The 24,952-nt window shown below is 35.8% G+C and overlaps 1 protein-coding gene across 2 annotated transcripts; it reads right to left on the bottom strand.

Annotated features, from left to right (window-relative positions):
* Positions 1–350: 350 nt before the first annotated feature.
* DHPS (deoxyhypusine synthase) lies at positions 351–24,205 on the bottom strand. 2 transcript variants are annotated; one of them, XM_075272524.1, is made up of 10 exons: positions 24,188–24,205; positions 21,975–22,184; positions 21,250–21,363; positions 20,897–21,018; positions 20,717–20,813; positions 20,542–20,628; positions 20,231–20,336; positions 18,322–18,425; positions 17,975–18,100; positions 351–1,195 (listed from the first exon to the last, which is right to left on the bottom strand). In XM_075272524.1, the coding sequence occupies exons 2-10, from the start codon at positions 22,167–22,169 to the stop codon at positions 1,088–1,090; spliced, it is 1,059 nt and encodes a 352-aa protein (XP_075128625.1). In that variant the 5' UTR covers positions 22,170–22,184; positions 24,188–24,205; the 3' UTR covers positions 351–1,087. The 2 variants fall into 2 exon arrangements, with proteins under 2 accessions (XP_075128625.1, XP_075128624.1); XM_075272523.1 differs by lacking the exon at positions 24,188–24,205 and adding an exon at positions 23,577–23,636.
* Positions 24,206–24,952: the final 747 nt, after the last annotated feature.

The following is a 24,952-nucleotide window of genomic DNA, read 5'->3' on the forward strand; positions in this document are numbered from 1 at the left end:
ATAGGGGGCAGTATTATAGTAGTTATATTCTTGTACATAGCAGTAATATAGTAGTTATATTCTTGTACATAGGAGCAGTGTTATATACTCCTTCAGTCAGTCTTACATTGGTACATAGTGGCTGCACTTAATCCCTCTTCTCTCCCCGCAGGGTTCACTCGCACTCAAGCTCCCGGTCAGTAAAGGAGTTGTACAGTCGCTCTCATATCATCCCACTGAACCTTGCCTACTGACTGCCAATGAGGGAGAAGTCCAGGTTTGGAGGGGGGAACCCCCGGAGGAGGAAGGAGTCAGCAAATCACAATGACACTGTATATAGTTGTATCACATTTTTTTCATTTATTAAAACAAATAAAAGTTATATTTTGGATACAATCTCTCGTCCCTTCATGCCCCTCCCCCATGTACATATAGACAATTTAAATAAAAATAAATTTATTGCATTTACAGATGAAGGGTTACTCTATAACAGAGGTGACCTAGTTATCACCTCCTAAAGGCAGCCATACACATTAGATTGACCTTAACCAAACCCACAGATTTTGGTGGGCTCCTCCACTGGCAATCTAATGTGTATGGGGTGTCCTGACTCCCCTCCAATGGCAGATGTCAAAGGAAAGGAGATGTGGAGGGTTCAGCATGGCCGAGCCTTTGTTCTCACAGGAGATACTCTTCCTCTAGAGGTTTTTGGTAGCAGCGGAATCACTCTCTGAGGTCCTGCACACACTTAGCCAAACTGAGCATGCAAGTGTAAGGGGGTTCAGGAGGATTAGCTGTAGGAAACAGCATCATTCTAAGGTGCACGGCTACCATAATGGTACAGTGGAAGGACAACACCCAAATACTCCAGTCACCCTCAGAGGGGGGGCGCTGGTGTACTGAACACTTTCCCATACAGGAATACATATGTTGCGCTGTGCACATATATGGCTGTAGAGCTGCACACGGTAACATGTTCTAACCACACACGCCTGGGTCATCTCTATTACACTCCTAATAGTGTAAGGGGAGCAGAGGAAGGAAGCTCAAAACAGCCAGGGGCGCAGCATGCAAGCCACAATGGAGACTGGCTCGTGTCCACCACACCTCAGGAGTCCTGCTCCTTCTCCTTCTCCCTGCTGGAGAAGTCTCCTTGTCTCCGGGCAAACGTCTGAGCAACAAGCAACGGGAAAATCAGGCTGGCCTCTGCGTATACCTGGGGACGAAACACAAGCTATACATTATACTGATCAATGGTAACTTCCTGCAAATAGATAATCATTCTAGTTACCGTATTTTTCGGACTATAAGACGCACTTTTTTTCCTCCCAATATGGGAGGAAAATGTGTGTGCGTCTTATAGTCCGAATGCAGCGTGTGCAGTGTCTGTGTCCTGTCTATGAGAATCAAAAGGAGAGCGGTGCTGTGCCTGCCTGCTCTGCCCCTCCTTCCCTGTCTGTGTCGCGTGTTTGCAGGAGCGAGATATGAGAGGCAGGGAAGTAAGGGCGGGCCAGACAGGTGAAGGAAGCGTGGTTTCAAGCTTGCCGAGAAAACCACGCCTCCTTCTCCCGTGTGGCCTGCCCCTCCTTCACTGCCTCTCAGATCTGGCTCCTGCAATGAAGCCACACAGACAGGGAAGGAGGGGCGGGCCAAACGGGAGGAGGCGTGGTTTTCTCGCCAAGCTTGAAACCACGCCTCCTTCACCTGTCTGGCCCGCCCCTACTTCCCTGCCTGTGTGGCATCATTGCAGGAGCCAGATCTGAGAGGCAGTGAAGGAGGGACGAGCCAGACGGGTGAAAGAGGCGTGGTTTCAAGTTTGCTTAGAAAACCACACCTCCTTCACACCACTGCAGGGTGTCTCTTTCCATCCATGGATGAGATTAGATAGATAGGATAGATAGATAGATAGACAGACAGAGATAGATAGATAGATTAGATAGATAGATAGATTAGATAGATATGTTCAAATCACCCCCATATCCCTAGAATACATGTAAAACAAAAACATTACTGTGAAACACATACACATTTGGTATCCCTGTGTCCGAAAGCCCCCGGTTCTATTTACATTGGTGAAATATTATATTATTAGGTTATTAAATATTTCACCAATGTTTTTTTCCCTATTTTCCTCCTCTAAAACCTTAGTGCGTCTTATGGTCCGAAAAATACGGTATATTCTTGTACACAGGAGGCAGTATTATAGTAGTTATATTCTTGTACATAGGGCAGTATTATAGTAGTTATATTCTTGTACATAGGAGGTAGTATTATAGTAGTTATATTCTTGTACATAGGGCAGTATTATAGTAGTTATATTCTTGTACATAGGGCAGTATTATAGTAGTTATATTCTTGTACATAGGAGGTAGTATTATAGTAGTTATATTCTTGTACATAGGAGGCAGTATTATAGTAGTTATATTCTTGTACATAGGGCAGTATTATAGTAGTTATATTCTTGTACATAGGAGGTAGTATTATAGTAGTTATATTCTTGTACATAGGAGGCAGTATTATAGTAGTTATATTCTTGTACATAGGAGGCAGTATTATAGTAGTTATATTCTTGTACATAGTAGTATTATAGTAGTTATATTCTTGTACATAGGAGGCAGTATTATAGTAGTTATATTCTTGTACATAGGAGCAGTATTATAGTAGTTATATTCTTGTATATAGGGGGCAGTATTATAGTAGTTATATTCTTGTACATAGGAGTAGTATTATAGTAGTTATATTCTTGTACATAGGAGCAGTATTATAGTAGTTATATTCTTGTATATAGGAGGCAGTATTATAGTAGTTATATTTTTGTACATAGGGCAGTATTATAGTAGTTATATTCTTGTACATAGGGCAGTATTATAGTAGTTATATTCTTGTACATAGGGCAGTATTATAGTAGTTATATTCTTGTACATAGTAGTATTATAGTAGTTATATTCTTGTACATAGGAGCAGTATTATAGTAGTTATATTCTTGTATATAGGAGGCAGTATTATAGTAGTTATATTCTTGTACATAGGAGGCAGTATTATAGTAGTTATATTCTTGTACATAGTAGTATTATAGTAGTTATATTCTTGTACATAGGAGGCAGTATTATAGTAGTTATATTCTTGTACATAGGAGCAGTATTATAGTAGTTATATTCTTGTATATAGGGGGCAGTATTATAGTAGTTATATTCTTGTATATAGGGGGCAGTATTATAGTAGTTATATTTTTGTACATAGGGCAGTATTATAGTAGTTATATTCTTGTACATAGGGCAGTATTATAGTAGTTATATTCTTGTACATAGGAGCAGTATTATAGTAGTTATATTCTTGTATATAGGGGGCAGTATTATAGTAGTTATATTCTTGTAAATAGGAGGTAGTATTATAGTAGTTATATTCTTGTACATAGGAGTAGTATTATAGTAGTTATATTCTTGTACATAGGGGCAGTATTATAGTAGTTATATTCTTGTACATAGGAGCAGTATTATAGTAGTTATATTCTTGTACATAGGGGGCAGTATTATAGTAGTTATATTCTTGTACATAGGGGGCAGTATTATAGTAGTTATATTCTTGTACATAGGAGGCAGTATTATAGTAGTTATATTCTTGTACATAGTAGTATTATAGTAGTTATATTCTTGTACATAGGAGTAGTATTATAGTAGTTATATTCTTGTATATAGGAGCAGTATTATAGTAGTTATATTCTTGTACATAGGAGCAATATTATAGTAGTTATATTCTTGTACATAGGAGGCAGTATTATAGTAGTTATATTCTTGTACATAGTAGTATTATAGTAGTTATATTCTTGTACATAGGAGCAGTATTATAGTAGTTATATTCTTGTACATAGGAGGTAGTATTATAGTAGTTGTATTCTTGTACATAGGAGCAGTATTATAGTAATATTCTTGTACATAGGAGCAGTATTATAGTAGTTATATTCTTGTATATAGGAGCAGTATTATAGTAGTTATATTCTTGTACATAGGAGTAGTATTATAGTAGTTATATTCTTGTACATAGGAGCAGTATTATAGTAGTTATATTCTTGTACATAGGAGGTAGTATTATAGTAGTTGTATTCTTGTACATAGGAGCAGTATTATAGTAATATTCTTGTACATAGGAGCAGTATTATAGTAGTTATATTCTTGTATATAGGAGCAGTATTATAGTAGTTATATTCTTGTACATAGGAGTAGTATTATAGTAGTTATATTCTTGTACATAGGAGCAGTAGTATAGTAGTTATATTCCTGTACATAGGAGTAGTATTATAGTAGTTATATTCTTGTACATAGGAGTAGTATTATAGTAGTTATATTCCTGTACATAGGAGTAGTATTATAGTAGTTATATTCTTGTACATAGGAGCAGTATTATAGTAGTTATATTCTTGTATATAGGGGGCAGTATTATAGTAGTTATATTCTTGTACATAGGAGTAGTATTATAGTAGTTATATTCTTGTACATAGGAGCAGTATTATAGTAGTTATATTCTTGTATATAGGAGGCAGTATTATAGTAGTTATATTTTTGTACATAGGGCAGTATTATAGTAGTTATATTCTTGTACATAGGGCAGTATTATAGTAGTTATATTCTTGTACATAGGGCAGTATTATAGTAGTTATATTCTTGTACATAGTAGTATTATAGTAGTTATATTCTTGTACATAGGAGCAGTATTATAGTAGTTATATTCTTGTATATAGGAGGCAGTATTATAGTAGTTATATTCTTGTACATAGGAGGCAGTATTATAGTAGTTATATTCTTGTACATAGTAGTATTATAGTAGTTATATTCTTGTACATAGGAGCAGTATTATAGTAGTTATATTCTTGTATATAGGGGGCAGTATTATAGTAGTTATATTCTTGTATATAGGGGGCAGTATTATAGTAGTTATATTTTTGTACATAGGGCAGTATTATAGTAGTTATATTCTTGTACATAGGGCAGTATTATAGTAGTTATATTCTTGTACATAGGAGCAGTATTATAGTAGTTATATTCTTGTATATAGGGGGCAGTATTATAGTAGTTATATTCTTGTAAATAGGAGGTAGTATTATAGTAGTTATATTCTTGTACATAGGAGTAGTATTATAGTAGTTATATTCTTGTACATAGGGGCAGTATTATAGTAGTTATATTCTTGTACATAGGAGCAGTATTATAGTAGTTATATTCTTGTACATAGGGGGCAGTATTATAGTAGTTATATTCTTGTACATAGGGGGCAGTATTATAGTAGTTATATTCTTGTACATAGGAGGCAGTATTATAGTAGTTATATTCTTGTACATAGTAGTATTATAGTAGTTATATTCTTGTACATAGGAGTAGTATTATAGTAGTTATATTCTTGTATATAGGAGCAGTATTATAGTAGTTATATTCTTGTACATAGGAGCAATATTATAGTAGTTATATTCTTGTATATAGGAGCAGTATTATAGTAGTTATATTCTTGTACATAGGAGGTAGTATTATAGTAGTTGTATTCTTGTACATAGGAGCAGTATTATAGTAATATTCTTGTACATAGGAGCAGTATTATAGTAGTTATATTCTTGTATATAGGAGCAGTATTATAGTAGTTATATTCTTGTACATAGGAGTAGTAATATAGTAGTTATATTCTTGTACATAGGAGCAGTAGTATAGTAGTTATATTCCTGTACATAGGAGTAGTATTATAGTAGTTATATTCTTGTACATAGGAGTAGTATTATAGTAGTTATATTCTTGTACATAGGAGCAGTATTATAGTAGTTATATTCTTGTATATAGGAGGCAGTATTATAGTAGTTATATTCTTGTACATAGGAGGCAGTATTATAGTAGTTATATTCTTGTACATAGTAGTATTATAGTAGTTATATTCTTGTACATAGGAGCAGTATTATAGTAGTTATATTCTTGTATATAGGGGGCAGTATTATAGTAGTTATATTCTTGTATATAGGGGGCAGTATTATAGTAGTTATATTTTTGTACATAGGGCAGTATTATAGTAGTTATATTCTTGTACATAGGGCAGTATTATAGTAGTTATATTCTTGTACATAGGAGCAGTATTATAGTAGTTATATTCTTGTATATAGGGGGCAGTATTATAGTAGTTATATTCTTGTAAATAGGAGGTAGTATTATAGTAGTTATATTCTTGTACATAGGAGTAGTATTATAGTAGTTATATTCTTGTACATAGGGGCAGTATTATAGTAGTTATATTCTTGTACATAGGAGCAGTATTATAGTAGTTATATTCTTGTACATAGGGGGCAGTATTATAGTAGTTATATTCTTGTACATAGGGGGCAGTATTATAGTAGTTATATTCTTGTACATAGGAGGCAGTATTATAGTAGTTATATTCTTGTACATAGTAGTATTATAGTAGTTATATTCTTGTACATAGGAGTAGTATTATAGTAGTTATATTCTTGTATATAGGAGCAGTATTATAGTAGTTATATTCTTGTACATAGGAGCAATATTATAGTAGTTATATTCTTGTATATAGGAGCAGTATTATAGTAGTTATATTCTTGTACATAGGAGGTAGTATTATAGTAGTTGTATTCTTGTACATAGGAGCAGTATTATAGTAATATTCTTGTACATAGGAGCAGTATTATAGTAGTTATATTCTTGTATATAGGAGCAGTATTATAGTAGTTATATTCTTGTACATAGGAGTAGTATTATAGTAGTTATATTCTTGTACATAGGAGCAGTAGTATAGTAGTTATATTCCTGTACATAGGAGTAGTATTATAGTAGTTATATTCTTGTACATAGGAGTAGTATTATAGTAGTTATATTCCTGTACATAGGAGTAGTATTATAGTAGTTATATTCTTGTACATAGGAGGCAGTATTATAGTAGTTATATTCTTGTACATAGGAGCAGTATTATAGTAGTTATATTCTTGTATATAGGGGGCAGTATTATAGTAGTTATATTTTTGTACATAGGGCAGTATTATAGTAGTTATATTCTTGTACATAGGGCAGTATTATAGTAGTTATATTCTTGTACATAGGAGCAGTATTATAGTAGTTATATTCTTGTATATAGGGGGCAGTATTATAGTAGTTATATTCTTGTAAATAGGAGGTAGTATTATAGTAGTTATATTCTTGTACATAGGAGTAGTATTATAGTAGTTATATTCTTGTACATAGGGGCAGTATTATAGTAGTTATATTCTTGTACATAGGAGCAGTATTATAGTAGTTATATTCTTGTACATAGGGGGCAGTATTATAGTAGTTATATTCTTGTACATAGGGGGCAGTATTATAGTAGTTATATTCTTGTACATAGGAGGCAGTATTATAGTAGTTATATTCTTGTACATAGTAGTATTATAGTAGTTATATTCTTGTACATAGGAGTAGTATTATAGTAGTTATATTCTTGTATATAGGAGCAGTATTATAGTAGTTATATTCTTGTACATAGGAGCAGTATTATAGTAGTTATATTCTTGTACATAGGGGGCAGTATTATAGTAGTTATATTCTTGTACATAGGGGGCAGTATTATAGTAGTTATATTCTTGTACATAGGAGGCAGTATTATAGTAGTTATATTCTTGTACATAGTAGTATTATAGTAGTTATATTCTTGTACATAGGAGTAGTATTATAGTAGTTATATTCTTGTACATAGAAGCAGTACTATAGTAGTTATATTCTTGTATATAGGAGCAGTATTATAGTAGTTATATTCTTGTACATAGGAGGTAGTATTATAGTAGTTGTATTCTTGTACATAGGAGCAGTATTATAGTAATATTCTTGTACATAGGAGCAGTATTATAGTAGTTATATTCTTGTATATAGGAGCAGTATTATAGTAGTTATATTCTTGTACATAGGAGTAGTATTATAGTAGTTATATTCTTGTACATAGGAGCAGTAGTATAGTAGTTATATTCCTGTACATAGGAGTAGTATTATAGTAGTTATATTCCTGTACATAGGAGCAGTATTATAGTAGTTATATTCTTGTACATAGGAGTAGTATTATAGTAGTTATATTCCTGTACATAGGAGTAGTATTATAGTAGTTATATTCCTGTACATAGGAGTAGTATTATAGTAGTTATATTCCTGTACATAGGAGTAGTATTATAGTAGTTATATTCTTGTACATAGGAGCAGTATTATAGTAGTTATATTCTTGTACATAGGGCAGTATTATAGTAGTTATATTCTTGTACATAGGAGCAGTATTATAGTAGTTATATTCTTGTACATAGGGCAGTATTATAGTAGTTATATTCTTGTACATAGGAGCAGTATTATAGTAGTTATATTCTTGTATATAGGAGGCAGTATTATAGTAGTTATATTCTTGTACATAGGAGGTAGTATTATATTAGTTATATTCTTGTACATAGGAGGCAGTATTATAGTAGTTATATTCTTGTACATAGGAGCAGTATTATAGTAGTTATATTCTTGTATATAGGGGGCAGTATTATAGTAGTTATATTTTTGTACATAGGGCAGTATTATAGTAGTTATATTCTTGTACATAGGGCAGTATTATAGTAGTTATATTCTTGTACATAGGAGCAGTATTATAGTAGTTATATTCTTGTATATAGGGGGCAGTATTATAGTAGTTATATTCTTGTAAATAGGAGGTAGTATTATAGTAGTTATATTCTTGTACATAGGAGTAGTATTATAGTAGTTATATTCTTGTACATAGGGGCAGTATTATAGTAGTTATATTCTTGTACATAGGAGCAGTATTATAGTAGTTATATTCTTGTACATAGGGGGCAGTATTATAGTAGTTATATTCTTGTACATAGGGGGCAGTATTATAGTAGTTATATTCTTGTACATAGGAGGCAGTATTATAGTAGTTATATTCTTGTACATAGTAGTATTATAGTAGTTATATTCTTGTACATAGGAGTAGTATTATAGTAGTTATATTCTTGTATATAGGAGCAGTATTATAGTAGTTATATTCTTGTACATAGGAGCAATATTATAGTAGTTATATTCTTGTATATAGGAGCAGTATTATAGTAGTTATATTCTTGTACATAGGAGGTAGTATTATAGTAGTTGTATTCTTGTACATAGGAGCAGTATTATAGTAATATTCTTGTACATAGGAGCAGTATTATAGTAGTTATATTCTTGTATATAGGAGCAGTATTATAGTAGTTATATTCTTGTACATAGGAGTAGTAATATAGTAGTTATATTCTTGTACATAGGAGCAGTAGTATAGTAGTTATATTCCTGTACATAGGAGTAGTATTATAGTAGTTATATTCTTGTACATAGGAGTAGTATTATAGTAGTTATATTCTTGTACATAGGAGCAGTATTATAGTAGTTATATTCTTGTATATAGGAGGCAGTATTATAGTAGTTATATTCTTGTACATAGGAGGCAGTATTATAGTAGTTATATTCTTGTACATAGTAGTATTATAGTAGTTATATTCTTGTACATAGGAGCAGTATTATAGTAGTTATATTCTTGTATATAGGGGGCAGTATTATAGTAGTTATATTCTTGTATATAGGGGGCAGTATTATAGTAGTTATATTTTTGTACATAGGGCAGTATTATAGTAGTTATATTCTTGTACATAGGGCAGTATTATAGTAGTTATATTCTTGTACATAGGAGCAGTATTATAGTAGTTATATTCTTGTATATAGGGGGCAGTATTATAGTAGTTATATTCTTGTAAATAGGAGGTAGTATTATAGTAGTTATATTCTTGTACATAGGAGTAGTATTATAGTAGTTATATTCTTGTACATAGGGGCAGTATTATAGTAGTTATATTCTTGTACATAGGAGCAGTATTATAGTAGTTATATTCTTGTACATAGGGGGCAGTATTATAGTAGTTATATTCTTGTACATAGGGGGCAGTATTATAGTAGTTATATTCTTGTACATAGGAGGCAGTATTATAGTAGTTATATTCTTGTACATAGTAGTATTATAGTAGTTATATTCTTGTACATAGGAGTAGTATTATAGTAGTTATATTCTTGTATATAGGAGCAGTATTATAGTAGTTATATTCTTGTACATAGGAGCAATATTATAGTAGTTATATTCTTGTATATAGGAGCAGTATTATAGTAGTTATATTCTTGTACATAGGAGGTAGTATTATAGTAGTTGTATTCTTGTACATAGGAGCAGTATTATAGTAATATTCTTGTACATAGGAGCAGTATTATAGTAGTTATATTCTTGTATATAGGAGCAGTATTATAGTAGTTATATTCTTGTACATAGGAGTAGTATTATAGTAGTTATATTCTTGTACATAGGAGCAGTAGTATAGTAGTTATATTCCTGTACATAGGAGTAGTATTATAGTAGTTATATTCTTGTACATAGGAGTAGTATTATAGTAGTTATATTCCTGTACATAGGAGTAGTATTATAGTAGTTATATTCTTGTACATAGGAGGCAGTATTATAGTAGTTATATTCTTGTACATAGGAGCAGTATTATAGTAGTTATATTCTTGTATATAGGGGGCAGTATTATAGTAGTTATATTTTTGTACATAGGGCAGTATTATAGTAGTTATATTCTTGTACATAGGGCAGTATTATAGTAGTTATATTCTTGTACATAGGAGCAGTATTATAGTAGTTATATTCTTGTATATAGGGGGCAGTATTATAGTAGTTATATTCTTGTAAATAGGAGGTAGTATTATAGTAGTTATATTCTTGTACATAGGAGTAGTATTATAGTAGTTATATTCTTGTACATAGGGGCAGTATTATAGTAGTTATATTCTTGTACATAGGAGCAGTATTATAGTAGTTATATTCTTGTACATAGGGGGCAGTATTATAGTAGTTATATTCTTGTACATAGGGGGCAGTATTATAGTAGTTATATTCTTGTACATAGGAGGCAGTATTATAGTAGTTATATTCTTGTACATAGTAGTATTATAGTAGTTATATTCTTGTACATAGGAGTAGTATTATAGTAGTTATATTCTTGTATATAGGAGCAGTATTATAGTAGTTATATTCTTGTACATAGGAGCAGTATTATAGTAGTTATATTCTTGTACATAGGGGGCAGTATTATAGTAGTTATATTCTTGTACATAGGGGGCAGTATTATAGTAGTTATATTCTTGTACATAGGAGGCAGTATTATAGTAGTTATATTCTTGTACATAGTAGTATTATAGTAGTTATATTCTTGTACATAGGAGTAGTATTATAGTAGTTATATTCTTGTACATAGAAGCAGTACTATAGTAGTTATATTCTTGTATATAGGAGCAGTATTATAGTAGTTATATTCTTGTACATAGGAGGTAGTATTATAGTAGTTGTATTCTTGTACATAGGAGCAGTATTATAGTAATATTCTTGTACATAGGAGCAGTATTATAGTAGTTATATTCTTGTATATAGGAGCAGTATTATAGTAGTTATATTCTTGTACATAGGAGTAGTATTATAGTAGTTATATTCTTGTACATAGGAGCAGTAGTATAGTAGTTATATTCCTGTACATAGGAGTAGTATTATAGTAGTTATATTCCTGTACATAGGAGCAGTATTATAGTAGTTATATTCTTGTACATAGGAGTAGTATTATAGTAGTTATATTCCTGTACATAGGAGTAGTATTATAGTAGTTATATTCCTGTACATAGGAGTAGTATTATAGTAGTTATATTCCTGTACATAGGAGTAGTATTATAGTAGTTATATTCTTGTACATAGGAGCAGTATTATAGTAGTTATATTCTTGTACATAGGGCAGTATTATAGTAGTTATATTCTTGTACATAGGAGCAGTATTATAGTAGTTATATTCTTGTACATAGGGCAGTATTATAGTAGTTATATTCTTGTACATAGGAGCAGTATTATAGTAGTTATATTCTTGTATATAGGAGGCAGTATTATAGTAGTTATATTCTTGTACATAGGAGGTAGTATTATATTAGTTATATTCTTGTACATAGGAGGCAGTATTATAGTAGTTATATTCTTGTACATAGGAGCAGTATTATAGTAGTTATATTCTTGTATATAGGGGGCAGTATTATAGTAGTTATATTTTTGTACATAGGGCAGTATTATAGTAGTTATATTCTTGTACATAGGGCAGTATTATAGTAGTTATATTCTTGTATATAGGAGCAGTATTATAGTAGTTATATTCTTGTACATAGGAGGTAGTATTATAGTAGTTATATTCTTGTATATGGGGGCAGTATTATAGTAGTTATATTCTTGTACATAGGAGGCAGTATTATAGTAGTTATATTCTTGTACATAGGAGCAGTATTATAGTAGTTATATTCTTGTATATAGGGGGCAGTATTATAGTAGTTATATTTTTGTACATAGGGCAGTATTATAGTAGTTATATTCTTGTACATAGGGCAGTATTATAGTAGTTATATTCTTGTACATAGGAGCAGTATTATAGTAGTTATATTCTTGTATATAGGGGGCAGTATTATAGTAGTTATATTCTTGTAAATAGGAGGTAGTATTATAGTAGTTATATTCTTGTACATAGGAGTAGTATTATAGTAGTTATATTCTTGTACATAGGGGCAGTATTATAGTAGTTATATTCTTGTACATAGGAGCAGTATTATAGTAGTTATATTCTTGTACATAGGGGGCAGTATTATAGTAGTTATATTCTTGTACATAGGGGGCAGTATTATAGTAGTTATATTCTTGTACATAGGAGGCAGTATTATAGTAGTTATATTCTTGTACATAGTAGTATTATAGTAGTTATATTCTTGTACATAGGAGTAGTATTATACTAGTTATATTCTTGTATATAGGAGCAGTATTATAGTAGTTATATTCTTGTACATAGGAGCAGTATTATAGTAGTTATATTCTTGTATATAGGAGCAGTATTATAGTAGTTATATTCTTGTACATAGGAGGTAGTATTATAGTAGTTGTATTCTTGTACATAGGAGCAGTATTATAGTAATATTCTTGTACATAGGAGCAGTATTATAGTAGTTATATTCTTGTATATAGGAGTAGTATTATAGTAGTTATATTCCTGTACATAGGAGTAGTATTATAGTAGTTATATTCTTGTACATAGGAGCAGTATTATAGTAGTTATATTCTTGTACATAGGAGTAGTATTATAGTAGTTATATTCTTGTACATAGGAGTAGTATTATAGTAGTTATATTCTTGTACATAGGAGTAGTATTATAGTAGTTATATTCTTGTACATAGGAGTAGTATTATAGTAGTTATATTCTTGTACATAGGAGCAGTATTATAGTAGTTATATTCTTGTACATAGGAGCAGTATTATAGTAGTTATATTCTTGTACATAGGAGCAGTATTATAGTAGTTATATTCTTGTACATAGGAGCAGTATTATAGTAGTTGTATTCTTGTACATAGGAGCACCAAGCCTGGCTAAGCCACCTGAGCAAACCAGACATTCACCAACCTAACAGCAGCCAACCACCAAACCAAAAACACCAACAGATGATAACCAAGGCCGAAATAAAGGCGACCACAGAGGCAAACAGAGAGCGGTACATTGAAGAATGGAGAAATGAAATAAATAATATATAGTATTATAGTAGTTATATTCTTGTACATAGGGGCAGTATTATAGTAGTTATATTCTTGTACATAGGAGCAGTATTATAGTAGTTATATTCTTGTACATAGGGGGCAGTATTATAGTAGTTATATTCTTGTACATAGGGGGCAGTATTATAGTAGTTATATTCTTGTACATAGGAGGCAGTATTATAGTAGTTATATTCTTGTACATAGTAGTATTATAGTAGTTATATTCTTGTACATAGGAGTAGTATTATAGTAGTTATATTCTTGTATATAGGAGCAGTATTATAGTAGTTATATTCTTGTACATAGGAGCAGTATTATAGTAGTTATATTCTTGTACATAGGGGGCAGTATTATAGTAGTTATATTCTTGTACATAGGGGGCAGTATTATAGTAGTTATATTCTTGTACATAGGAGGCAGTATTATAGTAGTTATATTCTTGTACATAGTAGTATTATAGTAGTTATATTCTTGTACATAGGAGTAGTATTATAGTAGTTATATTCTTGTACATAGAAGCAGTACTATAGTAGTTATATTCTTGTATATAGGAGCAGTATTATAGTAGTTATATTCTTGTACATAGGAGGTAGTATTATAGTAGTTGTATTCTTGTACATAGGAGCAGTATTATAGTAATATTCTTGTACATAGGAGCAGTATTATAGTAGTTATATTCTTGTATATAGGAGCAGTATTATAGTAGTTATATTCTTGTACATAGGAGTAGTATTATAGTAGTTATATTCTTGTACATAGGAGCAGTAGTATAGTAGTTATATTCCTGTACATAGGAGTAGTATTATAGTAGTTATATTCCTGTACATAGGAGCAGTATTATAGTAGTTATATTCTTGTACATAGGAGTAGTATTATAGTAGTTATATTCCTGTACATAGGAGTAGTATTATAGTAGTTATATTCCTGTACATAGGAGTAGTATTATAGTAGTTATATTCCTGTACATAGGAGTAGTATTATAGTAGTTATATTCTTGTACATAGGAGCAGTATTATAGTAGTTATATTCTTGTACATAGGGCAGTATTATAGTAGTTATATTCTTGTACATAGGAGCAGTATTATAGTAGTTATATTCTTGTACATAGGGCAGTATTATAGTAGTTATATTCTTGTACATAGGAGCAGTATTATAGTAGTTATATTCTTGTATATAGGAGGCAGTATTATAGTAGTTATATTCTTGTACATAGGAGGTAGTATTATATTAGTTATATTCTTGTACATAGGAGGCAGTATTATAGTAGTTATATTCTTGTACATAGGAGCAGTATTATAGTAGTTATATTCTTGTATATAGGGGGCAGTATTATAGTAGTTATATTTTTGTACATAGGGCAGTATTATAGTAGTTATATTCTTGTACATAGGGCAGTATTATAGTAGTTATATTCTTGTATATAGGAGCAGTATTATAGTAGTTATATTCTTGTACATAGGAGGTAGTATTATAGTAGTTATATTCTTGTATATGGGGGCAGTATTATAGTAGTTATATTCTTGTACATAGGAGGCAGTATTATAGTAGTTATATTCTTGTACATAGGAGCAGTATTATAGTAGTTATATTCTTGTATATAGGGGGCAGTATTATAGTAGTTATATTTTTGTACATAGGGCAGTATTATAGTAGTTATATTCTTGTACATAGGGCAGTATTATAGTAGTTATATTCTTGTACATAGGAGCAGTATTATAGTAGTTATATTCTTGTATATAGGGGGCAGTATTATAGTAGTTATATTCTTGTAAATAGGAGGTAGTATTATAGTAGTTATATTCTTGTACATAGGAGTAGTATTATAGTAGTTATATTCTTGTACATAGGGGCAGTATTATAGTAGTTATATTCTTGTACATAGGAGCAGTATTATAGTAGTTATATTCTTGTACATAGGGGGCAGTATTATAGTAGTTATATTCTTGTACATAGGGGGCAGTATTATAGTAGTTATATTCTTGTACATAGGAGGCAGTATTATAGTAGTTATATTCTTGTACATAGTAGTATTATAGTAGTTATATTCTTGTACATAGGAGTAGTATTATACTAGTTATATTCTTGTATATAGGAGCAGTATTATAGTAGTTATATTCTTGTACATAGGAGCAGTATTATAGTAGTTATATTCTTGTATATAGGAGCAGTATTATAGTAGTTATATTCTTGTACATAGGAGGTAGTATTATAGTAGTTGTATTCTTGTACATAGGAGCAGTATTATAGTAATATTCTTGTACATAGGAGCAGTATTATAGTAGTTATATTCTTGTATATAGGAGTAGTATTATAGTAGTTATATTCCTGTACATAGGAGTAGTATTATAGTAGTTATATTCTTGTACATAGGAGCAGTATTATAGTAGTTATATTCTTGTACATAGGAGTAGTATTATAGTAGTTATATTCTTGTACATAGGAGTAGTATTATAGTAGTTATATTCTTGTACATAGGAGTAGTATTATAGTAGTTATATTCTTGTACATAGGAGTAGTATTATAGTAGTTATATTCTTGTACATAGGAGCAGTATTATAGTAGTTATATTCTTGTACATAGGAGCAGTATTATAGTAGTTATATTCTTGTACATAGGAGCAGTATTATAGTAGTTATATTCTTGTACATAGGAGCAGTATTATAGTAGTTGTATTCTTGTACATAGGAGCACCAAGCCTGGCTAAGCCACCTGAGCAAACCAGACATTCACCAACCTAACAGCAGCCAACCACCAAACCAAAAACACCAACAGATGATAACCAAGGCCGAAATAAAGGCGACCACAGAGGCAAACAGAGAGCGGTACATTGAAGAATGGAGAAATGAAATAAATAACTCCAAGAAACTCACCGTGTACCAATCCCTACAAAGGGACTACACCATGGCCACCTACCTGGAGAGAATACGCCACCCCAAGCACAGACAGACCCTGAGCCGGTACAGACTGAGCGCCCACAACCTAGAGATAGAGACGGGGCGATACAGGCAGACGTACAAGCCACGGGAGAAGAGACTGTGCCAGCACTGTGACCAGGGGGTCCTAGAAGACGAGACCCACTTCCTGCTACACTGCACCAAATACTCAGCTGTGAGGGCCGTCTACTACCAAAGACTCTCTGCCCACATCCCAGACTTCAGATCTGCAGACGAGAAGAGGAAACTCTACATCCTACTGGGAGAAGAAGAAGCCACTGTGGAGATCGCTGCCCAATACGTGTCCAGCTGTCACCAAACAAGAGGAAGATGAGACTCCATGGACTGTTATATTTATCCCAAAACACCCGCCCCCGCCCCCACCTCCCCATATAGCAGTCACCAACGAAGAGGAAGACGAGACTCCACGGACTGTTATACCCCAAACCAACCGCCCTGCCCCACCCCACCTCCAACCCCCCCCCATATAGCAGTCACCAACGAAGAGGAAGATGAGACTCCATGGACTGTTATAACCCAAACCCCCCCCATACCCACCACCCACCCAACCCAACTCCCCCCCACACACACACACTTTACTAGCTTTGGCAATGCCAAATACCTATTCGGACGTGCCAATAAAGCATTTTTTTGATTTGATTATTCTTGTACATAGGGGGCAGTATTATAGTAGTTGTATTCTTGTACATAGGAGCAGTATTATAGTAGTTGTATTCTTGTACATAGGAGCAGTATTATAGTAATATTCTTGTACATAGGGGGCAGTATTATAGGAATTATATTCTTGTATATAGGAGTAGTATTATAGTAGTTATATTCTTGTACATAGGAGCAGTATTATAGTAGTTATATTCTTGTACATAGGAGCAGTATTATAGTAGTTATATTCTTGTACATAGGAGCAGTATTATAGTAGTTATATTCTTGTACATAGGAGTAGTATTATAGTAGTTATATTCTTGTACATAGGAGCAGTATTATAGTAGTTGTATTCTTGTACATAGGAGCAGTATTATAGTAGTTATATTCTTGTACATAGGAGGTAGTATTATAGGAATTATATTCTTGTACATAGGAGCAGTATTATAGTAGTTATATTCTTGTACATAGGAGGTAGTATTATAGTAGTTATATTCTTGTACATAGGAGCAGTATTATAGTAGTTATATTCTTGTACATAGGAGGTAGTATTATAGGAATTATATTCTTGTATATAGGAGTAGTGTTATAGTAGTTATATTCTTGTACATAGGAGTAGTATTATAGTAGTTATATTCTTGTACATAGGAGTAGTATTATAGTAGTTATAGCGGGGGATCTATCAGCAGAGAACCAGTGTATTAGCTACCGAGGATACATCTTGGCATTAATCCATCACCTTCACTGGATTAGCATCCATGCGGATCTTTCCCCAGGACACTGCCTCATCTGGTCTGGCTCCAGCATCTGACCCATCAAATTCCTGAGCAGTGTTCACATAAACAGCATAATCTGCACCGTTCCTCTGTAAAAAGAGAATACTTATCAGGGATGGCGGTGAGTTGTTCTTGAAGCAGCAGTAACAGTATGTGTGACAGGTCTGCTGACAGTTGTGGTAAATCAGTGAATGGGCTTTATGAACCCTTCTTCCACACTATAGGGGAGATCTATAAAGGACTTAAAGCAGGAGGCAGCTCACTACAAGCTCATGGCGCCTCCCTCTGGCTCCTGCCCGTCTTCCCTTACCATGAGGTTGGCGTTACAGATATGATGCTTCACCAGTCCTCCTCCCAGAATAATCATTCCTGTCTTCTTAGCGAACACCACAGAAGAATTCAGCCGCCGAATATCTGGTGGGGAACCAACACAACAATGATCTTTAATAGTGATAATACTATTATATACTTATGATAGATAGATAGATAGATAGATAGATAGATAGATAGATAGATAGATAAGATACAGTTAGGGCCAGAAATATTTGGACAGTGACACAATTTTCGCGAGTTGGGCTCTGCATGCCACTACATTGGTTTTGAAATGAAACCTCTACAACAGAATTCAATTGCAGATTGTAACGTTTAATTTGAAGGGTTGAACAAAAATATCTGATAGAAAATGTAGGAATTGTACACATTTCTTTACAAACACTCCACATTTTAGGAGCTCAAAAGTAATTGGACAAATAAACATAACCCAAACAAAATATTTTTATTTTCAATATTTTGTTGCGAATCCTTTGGAGGCAATCACTGCCTTAAGTCTGGAACCCATGGACATCACCAAACGCTGGGTTTCCTCCTTCTTAATGCTTTGCCAGGCCTTTACAGCCACAGCCTTCAGGTCTTGCTTGTTTGTGGATCTTTCCGCCTTAAGTCTGGATTTGAGCAAGTGAAATGCATGCTCAATTGGGTTAAGATCTGGTGATTGACTTGGCCATTGCAGAATGTTCCACTTTTTTGCACTCATGAACTCCTGGGTAGCTTTGGCTGTATGCTTGGGGTCATTGTCCATCTGTACTATGAAGCGCCGTCCGATCAACTTGGCAGCATTTGGCTGAATCTAGGCTGAAAGTATATCCCGGTACACTTCAGAATTCATCCGGCTACTCTTGTCTGCTGTTATGTCATCAATAAACACAAGTGACCCAGTGCCATTGAAAGCCATGCATGCCCATGCCATCACGTTGCCTCCACCATGTTTTACAGAGGATGTGGTGTGCCTTGGATCATGTGCCGTTCCCTTTCTTCTCCAAACTTTTTTCTTCCCATCATTCTGGTACAGGTTGATCTTTGTCTCATCTGTCCATAGAATACTTTTCCAGAACTGAGCTGGCTTCTTGAGGTGTTTTTCAGCAAATGTAACTCTGGCCTGTCTATTTTTGGAATTGATGAATGGTTTGCATCTAGATGTGAACCCTTTGTATTTACTTTCATGGAGTCTTCTCTTTACTGTTGACTTAGAGACAGATACACCTACTTCACTGAGAGTGTTCTGGACTTCAGTTGATGTTGTGAACGGGTTCTTCTTGACCAAAGAAAGTATGCGGCGATCATCCACCACTGTTGTCATCCATGGACGCCCAGGCCTTTTTGAGTTCCCAAGCTCACCAGTCAATTCCTTTTTTCTTAGAATGTACCCGACTGTTGATTTTGCTACTCCAAGCATGTCTGCTATCTCTCTGATGGATTTTTTTTTTTTTTCAGCCTCAGGATGTTCTGCTTCACCTCAATTGAGAGTTTCTTTGACCGCATGTTGTCTGGTCACAGCAACAGCTTCCAAATCCAAAACCACACACCTGGAATCAACCCCAGACCTTTTAACTACTTCATTGATTACAGGTTTACGAGGGAGACGCCTTCAGAGTTAATTGCAGCCCTTAGATTCCATTGTCCAATTACTTTTGGTCCCTTGAAAAAGAGGAGGCTATGCATTACAGAGCTATGATTCCTAAACCCTTTCTCCGATTTGGATGTGGAAACTCTCATATTGCAGCTGGGAGTGTGCACTTTCAGCCCATATTATATATATAATTGTATTTCTGAACATGTTTTAGTAAACAGCTAAAATAACAAAACTTGTGTCACTGTCCAAATATTTCTGGCCCTAACTGTAGATACTATTATAATTACTAATAGTGAATCAGTGACGTCACCTTCAACAATGTCCAGCTTCAAGCCTGGGTTCTTGTAGGAGTGGAAATACAGCATGTCCCCCAGGGATCCATCTGTGAGCGCCGGGCTGTACACAGGAATATCATTCTGTCAGAGAGAGAAAGTCATTAGACTGTGCTCCAAACTTCCATGTCACCTTGTGGTGGGAGGGGCAGAACCCGTGTCACATAGCTCCTCCCTCCTGACTATTATTGTGTAGTGAGAGGAGCAGGCTCCATATGACGTAGCTCCTCCCACTTGTATGTCACCCTGTCGTCTGTCTAAGTCACAGAGGACTTTCTCTGACGCTTACCTTCTGGGCCCAATAATACACAGAATCGGGGTGATTAATTTCCTTTCCTAGGCGGGCGATCATCTTAGACGGAGTCCACTTAGTCCCCTGCAGTGGAGAAGAAGAGTTGTTGTTGGGTAAAGTCACTCATTATTAAGTATATCACACACAGGCCCAGCGTCCATCTTGCCCTCACCTCAGTGTCCTGCTCCAGCACCATCTGATCCAATATCGGTGTTATCCAGTCCTCAAACAAGCAGTAATTGTTATTGGGAACCAGCAGATTACCGATCCTGTAAGAAAGCGGACCCCAAATACATGAGCAGTTACAGGAGGGGGGGCCCCAAACTCTGCCCCGGATGTAATATTTGCTCACCTATTGATGCCCCTAGGCCTCAGCTCTGCCCCCTTCATGCTGAAGTCTCCTAGGTAGGTGGGGGCGAGACATTTGATCAGGTCCTCCTCTACACCTCCGGCTGTGGTGACGATGATATCGACCTGGACAGATAAAACACTCTTAATTTTCCATACACATAGCCATATAGCCATGTGTGGGTTTGTGGGCTTGTTTTTTGATGGCGCCAAATCCATTTGAAATGTTCGGAGGTGTCTGGCCTAGATTATATCAATATGTATTGTGGTAATGGGCTCAGCCAGGACCAAAGGCCTTCAATTCAGCATCTCACAGACAAATGGTAGACAGGATGAGTTCCTCCTCTGTGCGCTCACCATCTTGTGTTCTGCCAGGTATCGGATTGTCTCCCGTACTCCTGAGCTGATCAGGTTGGACGTGTACCCCAGTAAGATGACACAGCCGCCGGGGGAGGACAGCTTGGTGTCAATCTGTGGAGAAATAAAATAACTCTAGAAGTCTTGAATTTTCAGATATTACCTCTTAAAGAGGTTTTTCCCACAAAAGCAATGAACGTGCAGATCCCTGTTGTGAATGGAGCGACTGTCCGGCAGCACCAGCACCGCTCCGTTACTTACAATGGGAGTGTTAGAGCAAGCGCTATAAATGAATGGAGTGTAAGCAGCACTTTTCTCTCCGCAGGTTTCGGGTGTAAACAGAACGGACCCACACGGTCTCCATTATAGTCTATGGGGTCCGTGTGTTTTCCCAGGTAACCACTTTCCTATGCGTATAGGTTTCCACCCCAAGCAGACTCCCCAAACACAGATGTGAACCGGGCCTGAGCTAAAGAAATCCTCTTATAATAGTTTGTTACAATGTATCAGTCATCTCACCGCATTTTGGGTCATGACAAAATAATGTAATAGACATGATGTCACGTGTGGTGCCAAGTGATGTCACAACAGTCATGTGACATGATATCTATTATCTTATGTCACAGGAGACCAGAGACCATAGTAAAGCCGTGTGTATCTAGACATCTAGCGAGTGTCATGCTACAAATCCACAGGTGACCCCTGGGCAGTTTCCAGCCTCTCACCATGTTGTTGACCTCCCGCACCGCCTGCCCATAGTGCGTGGCCTGGAATCCTGTGGTGAGGTAACTCTGCAGCAAGGCCTCATAGTCCACTCCGCGATTGAAATCGTATCCTCGGATCTGAGGTGTTCCTTCTGGTATGGCATCGCTGGGCATTAACACTGCACCCTTGGCTTCATTGGGCACCTCTTCTGCCATGGTGGTAATGTGAGCCTGAGAAAACAAAACACACTATATCTGATATATATATATAACATGTATAGTACATAGATGCACACATATCAGGAGTACAGAGCATTGGTATATACATATCACACAAACCGTACACAGATACATATATATCTCATATACGATACATGGGTATATCCCTATTACACAGACACATATATATCAAAAGGTGTGTAGCAATTTGATGTAAAGACTAAATTCTGCTGAATACTTTCTGTAAAATCCTATTGAATGAAAACAAAGGTTACAAGCTTGAAAAACACAAGTTCGGGGGACACACACAAGCTCAGGGAATATACAGTACATATGAATACGCACAAGCTCGGGGGGGGGGGGGACACTGACACCCTCGGGGGATATAGATCAGTGTCTCACTTCATTATAACACAGTGCAGCCTTTTGTAACATTTTATGGACAAGAAATACAAAGTGTTCTAAATTCCAGGATTGTACAAAGTCTAGTAATGGACAAACCAGGGTCTCGCCTGAGTCATCAAGTGAGAAAGACAAAATGTTCTTTCACAGGACACCGTAATGTTAACCCTTCAATAAGGGGTTGTCAGGTTTCTAGTAGTGATGGCCTGTCACATAGACTTCTATGGGGCAGCACTGCAATCTCTCCACTCACCTCTACAGTCTGTATAGCAAGAGAACAGCGCGGCTCGTATGTAAACATTACCAAGAGCTGCGCTGTCTGTGTACAGCTGATCTGCAGGGGTCACGGGTGTCAGCCCTCCACATATCTATTACTGATGGCTTCTCCTAAGGCTAGGCCATCAATACTGGCAACCAGATAATCCCTTTAACACAGGTATAGTACATGGGTACAGTATACGGTATACATACAGGTCACTCGTACAGTATGTGTGTATATACAGGTCACTTATACAGTGCACAGGTATATAAGCAGTGTCTGTAAAGTATTCGGTTATATATGCGTTGCCTGTACAGTATATAGGTATGCACATTGCTAGTACAGTATACATGTATATATGCTTCACTCATACAGTAAAGGGGTAAATACAAATCGCTCATACAGTATGTGTGTATACGCTTCGCTCATGCAGTACACAGGTGTATACACATCACTTGTACAGTACACAGGTGTATACACATTGCTTGTACACTACACAGATATATACACATCTCTTGTACAGTACACAGGTGTATACACATTGCTTGTACACTACACAGATATATACACATCTCTTGTACAGTACACAGGTGTATACACATTGCTTGTACACTACACAGATATATACATATCTCTTGTACAGTACACGGTGTATATACACATCACGTACACTATACAGGTACACGTATCACACATACATACAGTACACGGTGTATATAGAGACATATATATATTCCACTCACTTCCATCGTACAAAGCCGGCTCACATGTCGCACATTTTACTCAACGGAAGCCGCTCAGGAAAAACTTGTTAAAAGGCGGAGCTACAATACAGTCCTGACTAGGAAGCGAGGAAACCGACTGACCACGCCCACTATGCGGCGGCTCTCTCTAGGGGGCGTGGTTTAGACAGGTTTCCGGCCCTTCAGAGTTACCCGTCGCCTTCGACCAGGCCCTGAGCGCGTGACTGCCCCCCTGTACTGCTGGTGGAGACCCTTGTCACTAATTCTGGGGGTCTATATGGCATGAAATGGCACCACCCCATCCTGACCGTACACACATGTATATACCCCTCTCATGGTGCCATGTCATCAGCTGGTTCTGACAGGACTAGTCCCGTGGTTGCCCTGCTGTGTGCGGTGACACCTACATGGCCCCATAATGGTCTGACTACTGGGACCCTCAGTGGTGACAAGGACAGGGGGCCCGTGTCTGTAACGGAGTCAGTCAGTCCTATAGCCATTGCCTGTAACGACAGCTGCTTCCAGGGCCGTCACTTCATTCCAATATGGGGCCCAGACCCTTCCTCTCATGATCAGGGGGGTACAATGAGACTAATCACCCCTTACCCTACCGATACGGTGCGACTCCTGGAATTGTGTTCATCTAGGGCAGCATTGCAGTACCAAAACCCGCCACAACAGTTTGTGGGGCAGGTGTCAGTTGTAGAAGTCAGTTAACCCCTTTAAACTATTGGGGGGGAGGGGGAATAAAGTCACTCAGGGATTAGGAGATGTTCTCTGGTCCAGCCAAAAGTGATAAACTCAGAACACTATTCCTGGAAAGACTTTGCCTGTGCTAGTGTTGGCCGGATGCCATCCAGGAGTAGTGGTCATAGAGATTCATGTGGACTAGAGCGCTGGTAGAGGCGTCAGACAAGTGGGAAAGTCCAGGCAGTGGCGAGTGGCAAGCTGGGCCCCAAGGAGAACATGTTACCCCTTTACCCTCCACATCAATCCCGCACAAACTGCATTCCTGCACACAGTATTAAGATAAGATAAGATAATCCTTTAATAGTCCCACCTTGGGGAAATTTCAGACAGGACAGGATCTGTCCTATTATCCCCCATAGTGGCCCCTGCACACAGTATTATACTCCATAGTGGCACCTGCACACAGTATTATACCCCATAGTGGCCCCTGCACACAGTATTATACCCCATAGTGGCCCCTGCACACAGTATTATGTCCCATAGTGGCCCCTGCACACAGTATTATGTCCCCATAGTGGCCCCTGCACACAGTATTATCCCCCATAGTGGCCCCTGCACACAGTATTATGTCCCCATAGTGGCCCCTGCACACAGTATTATGTCCCCATAGTGGCCCCTGCACACAG

Source organism: Leptodactylus fuscus, chromosome 5 (genome assembly GCF_031893055.1).
Source record: "Leptodactylus fuscus isolate aLepFus1 chromosome 5, aLepFus1.hap2, whole genome shotgun sequence".
NCBI lineage: Eukaryota > Metazoa > Chordata > Amphibia > Anura > Leptodactylidae > Leptodactylus > Leptodactylus fuscus.

Bases quoted from the DNA above. Each gene is read 5' to 3' on its own strand.
- DHPS (XM_075272523.1), bottom strand. The intron at 21,019-21,249 runs GTGAGCGCACAG...TTATCTGTCCAG, and splicing joins ACCTGGCAGAACACAAGATG to GTCGATATCATCGTCACCAC. The intron at 18,101-18,321 runs GTAAGGGAAGAC...CTCTTTTTACAG, and splicing joins TCTGTAACGCCAACCTCATG to AGGAACGGTGCAGATTATGC.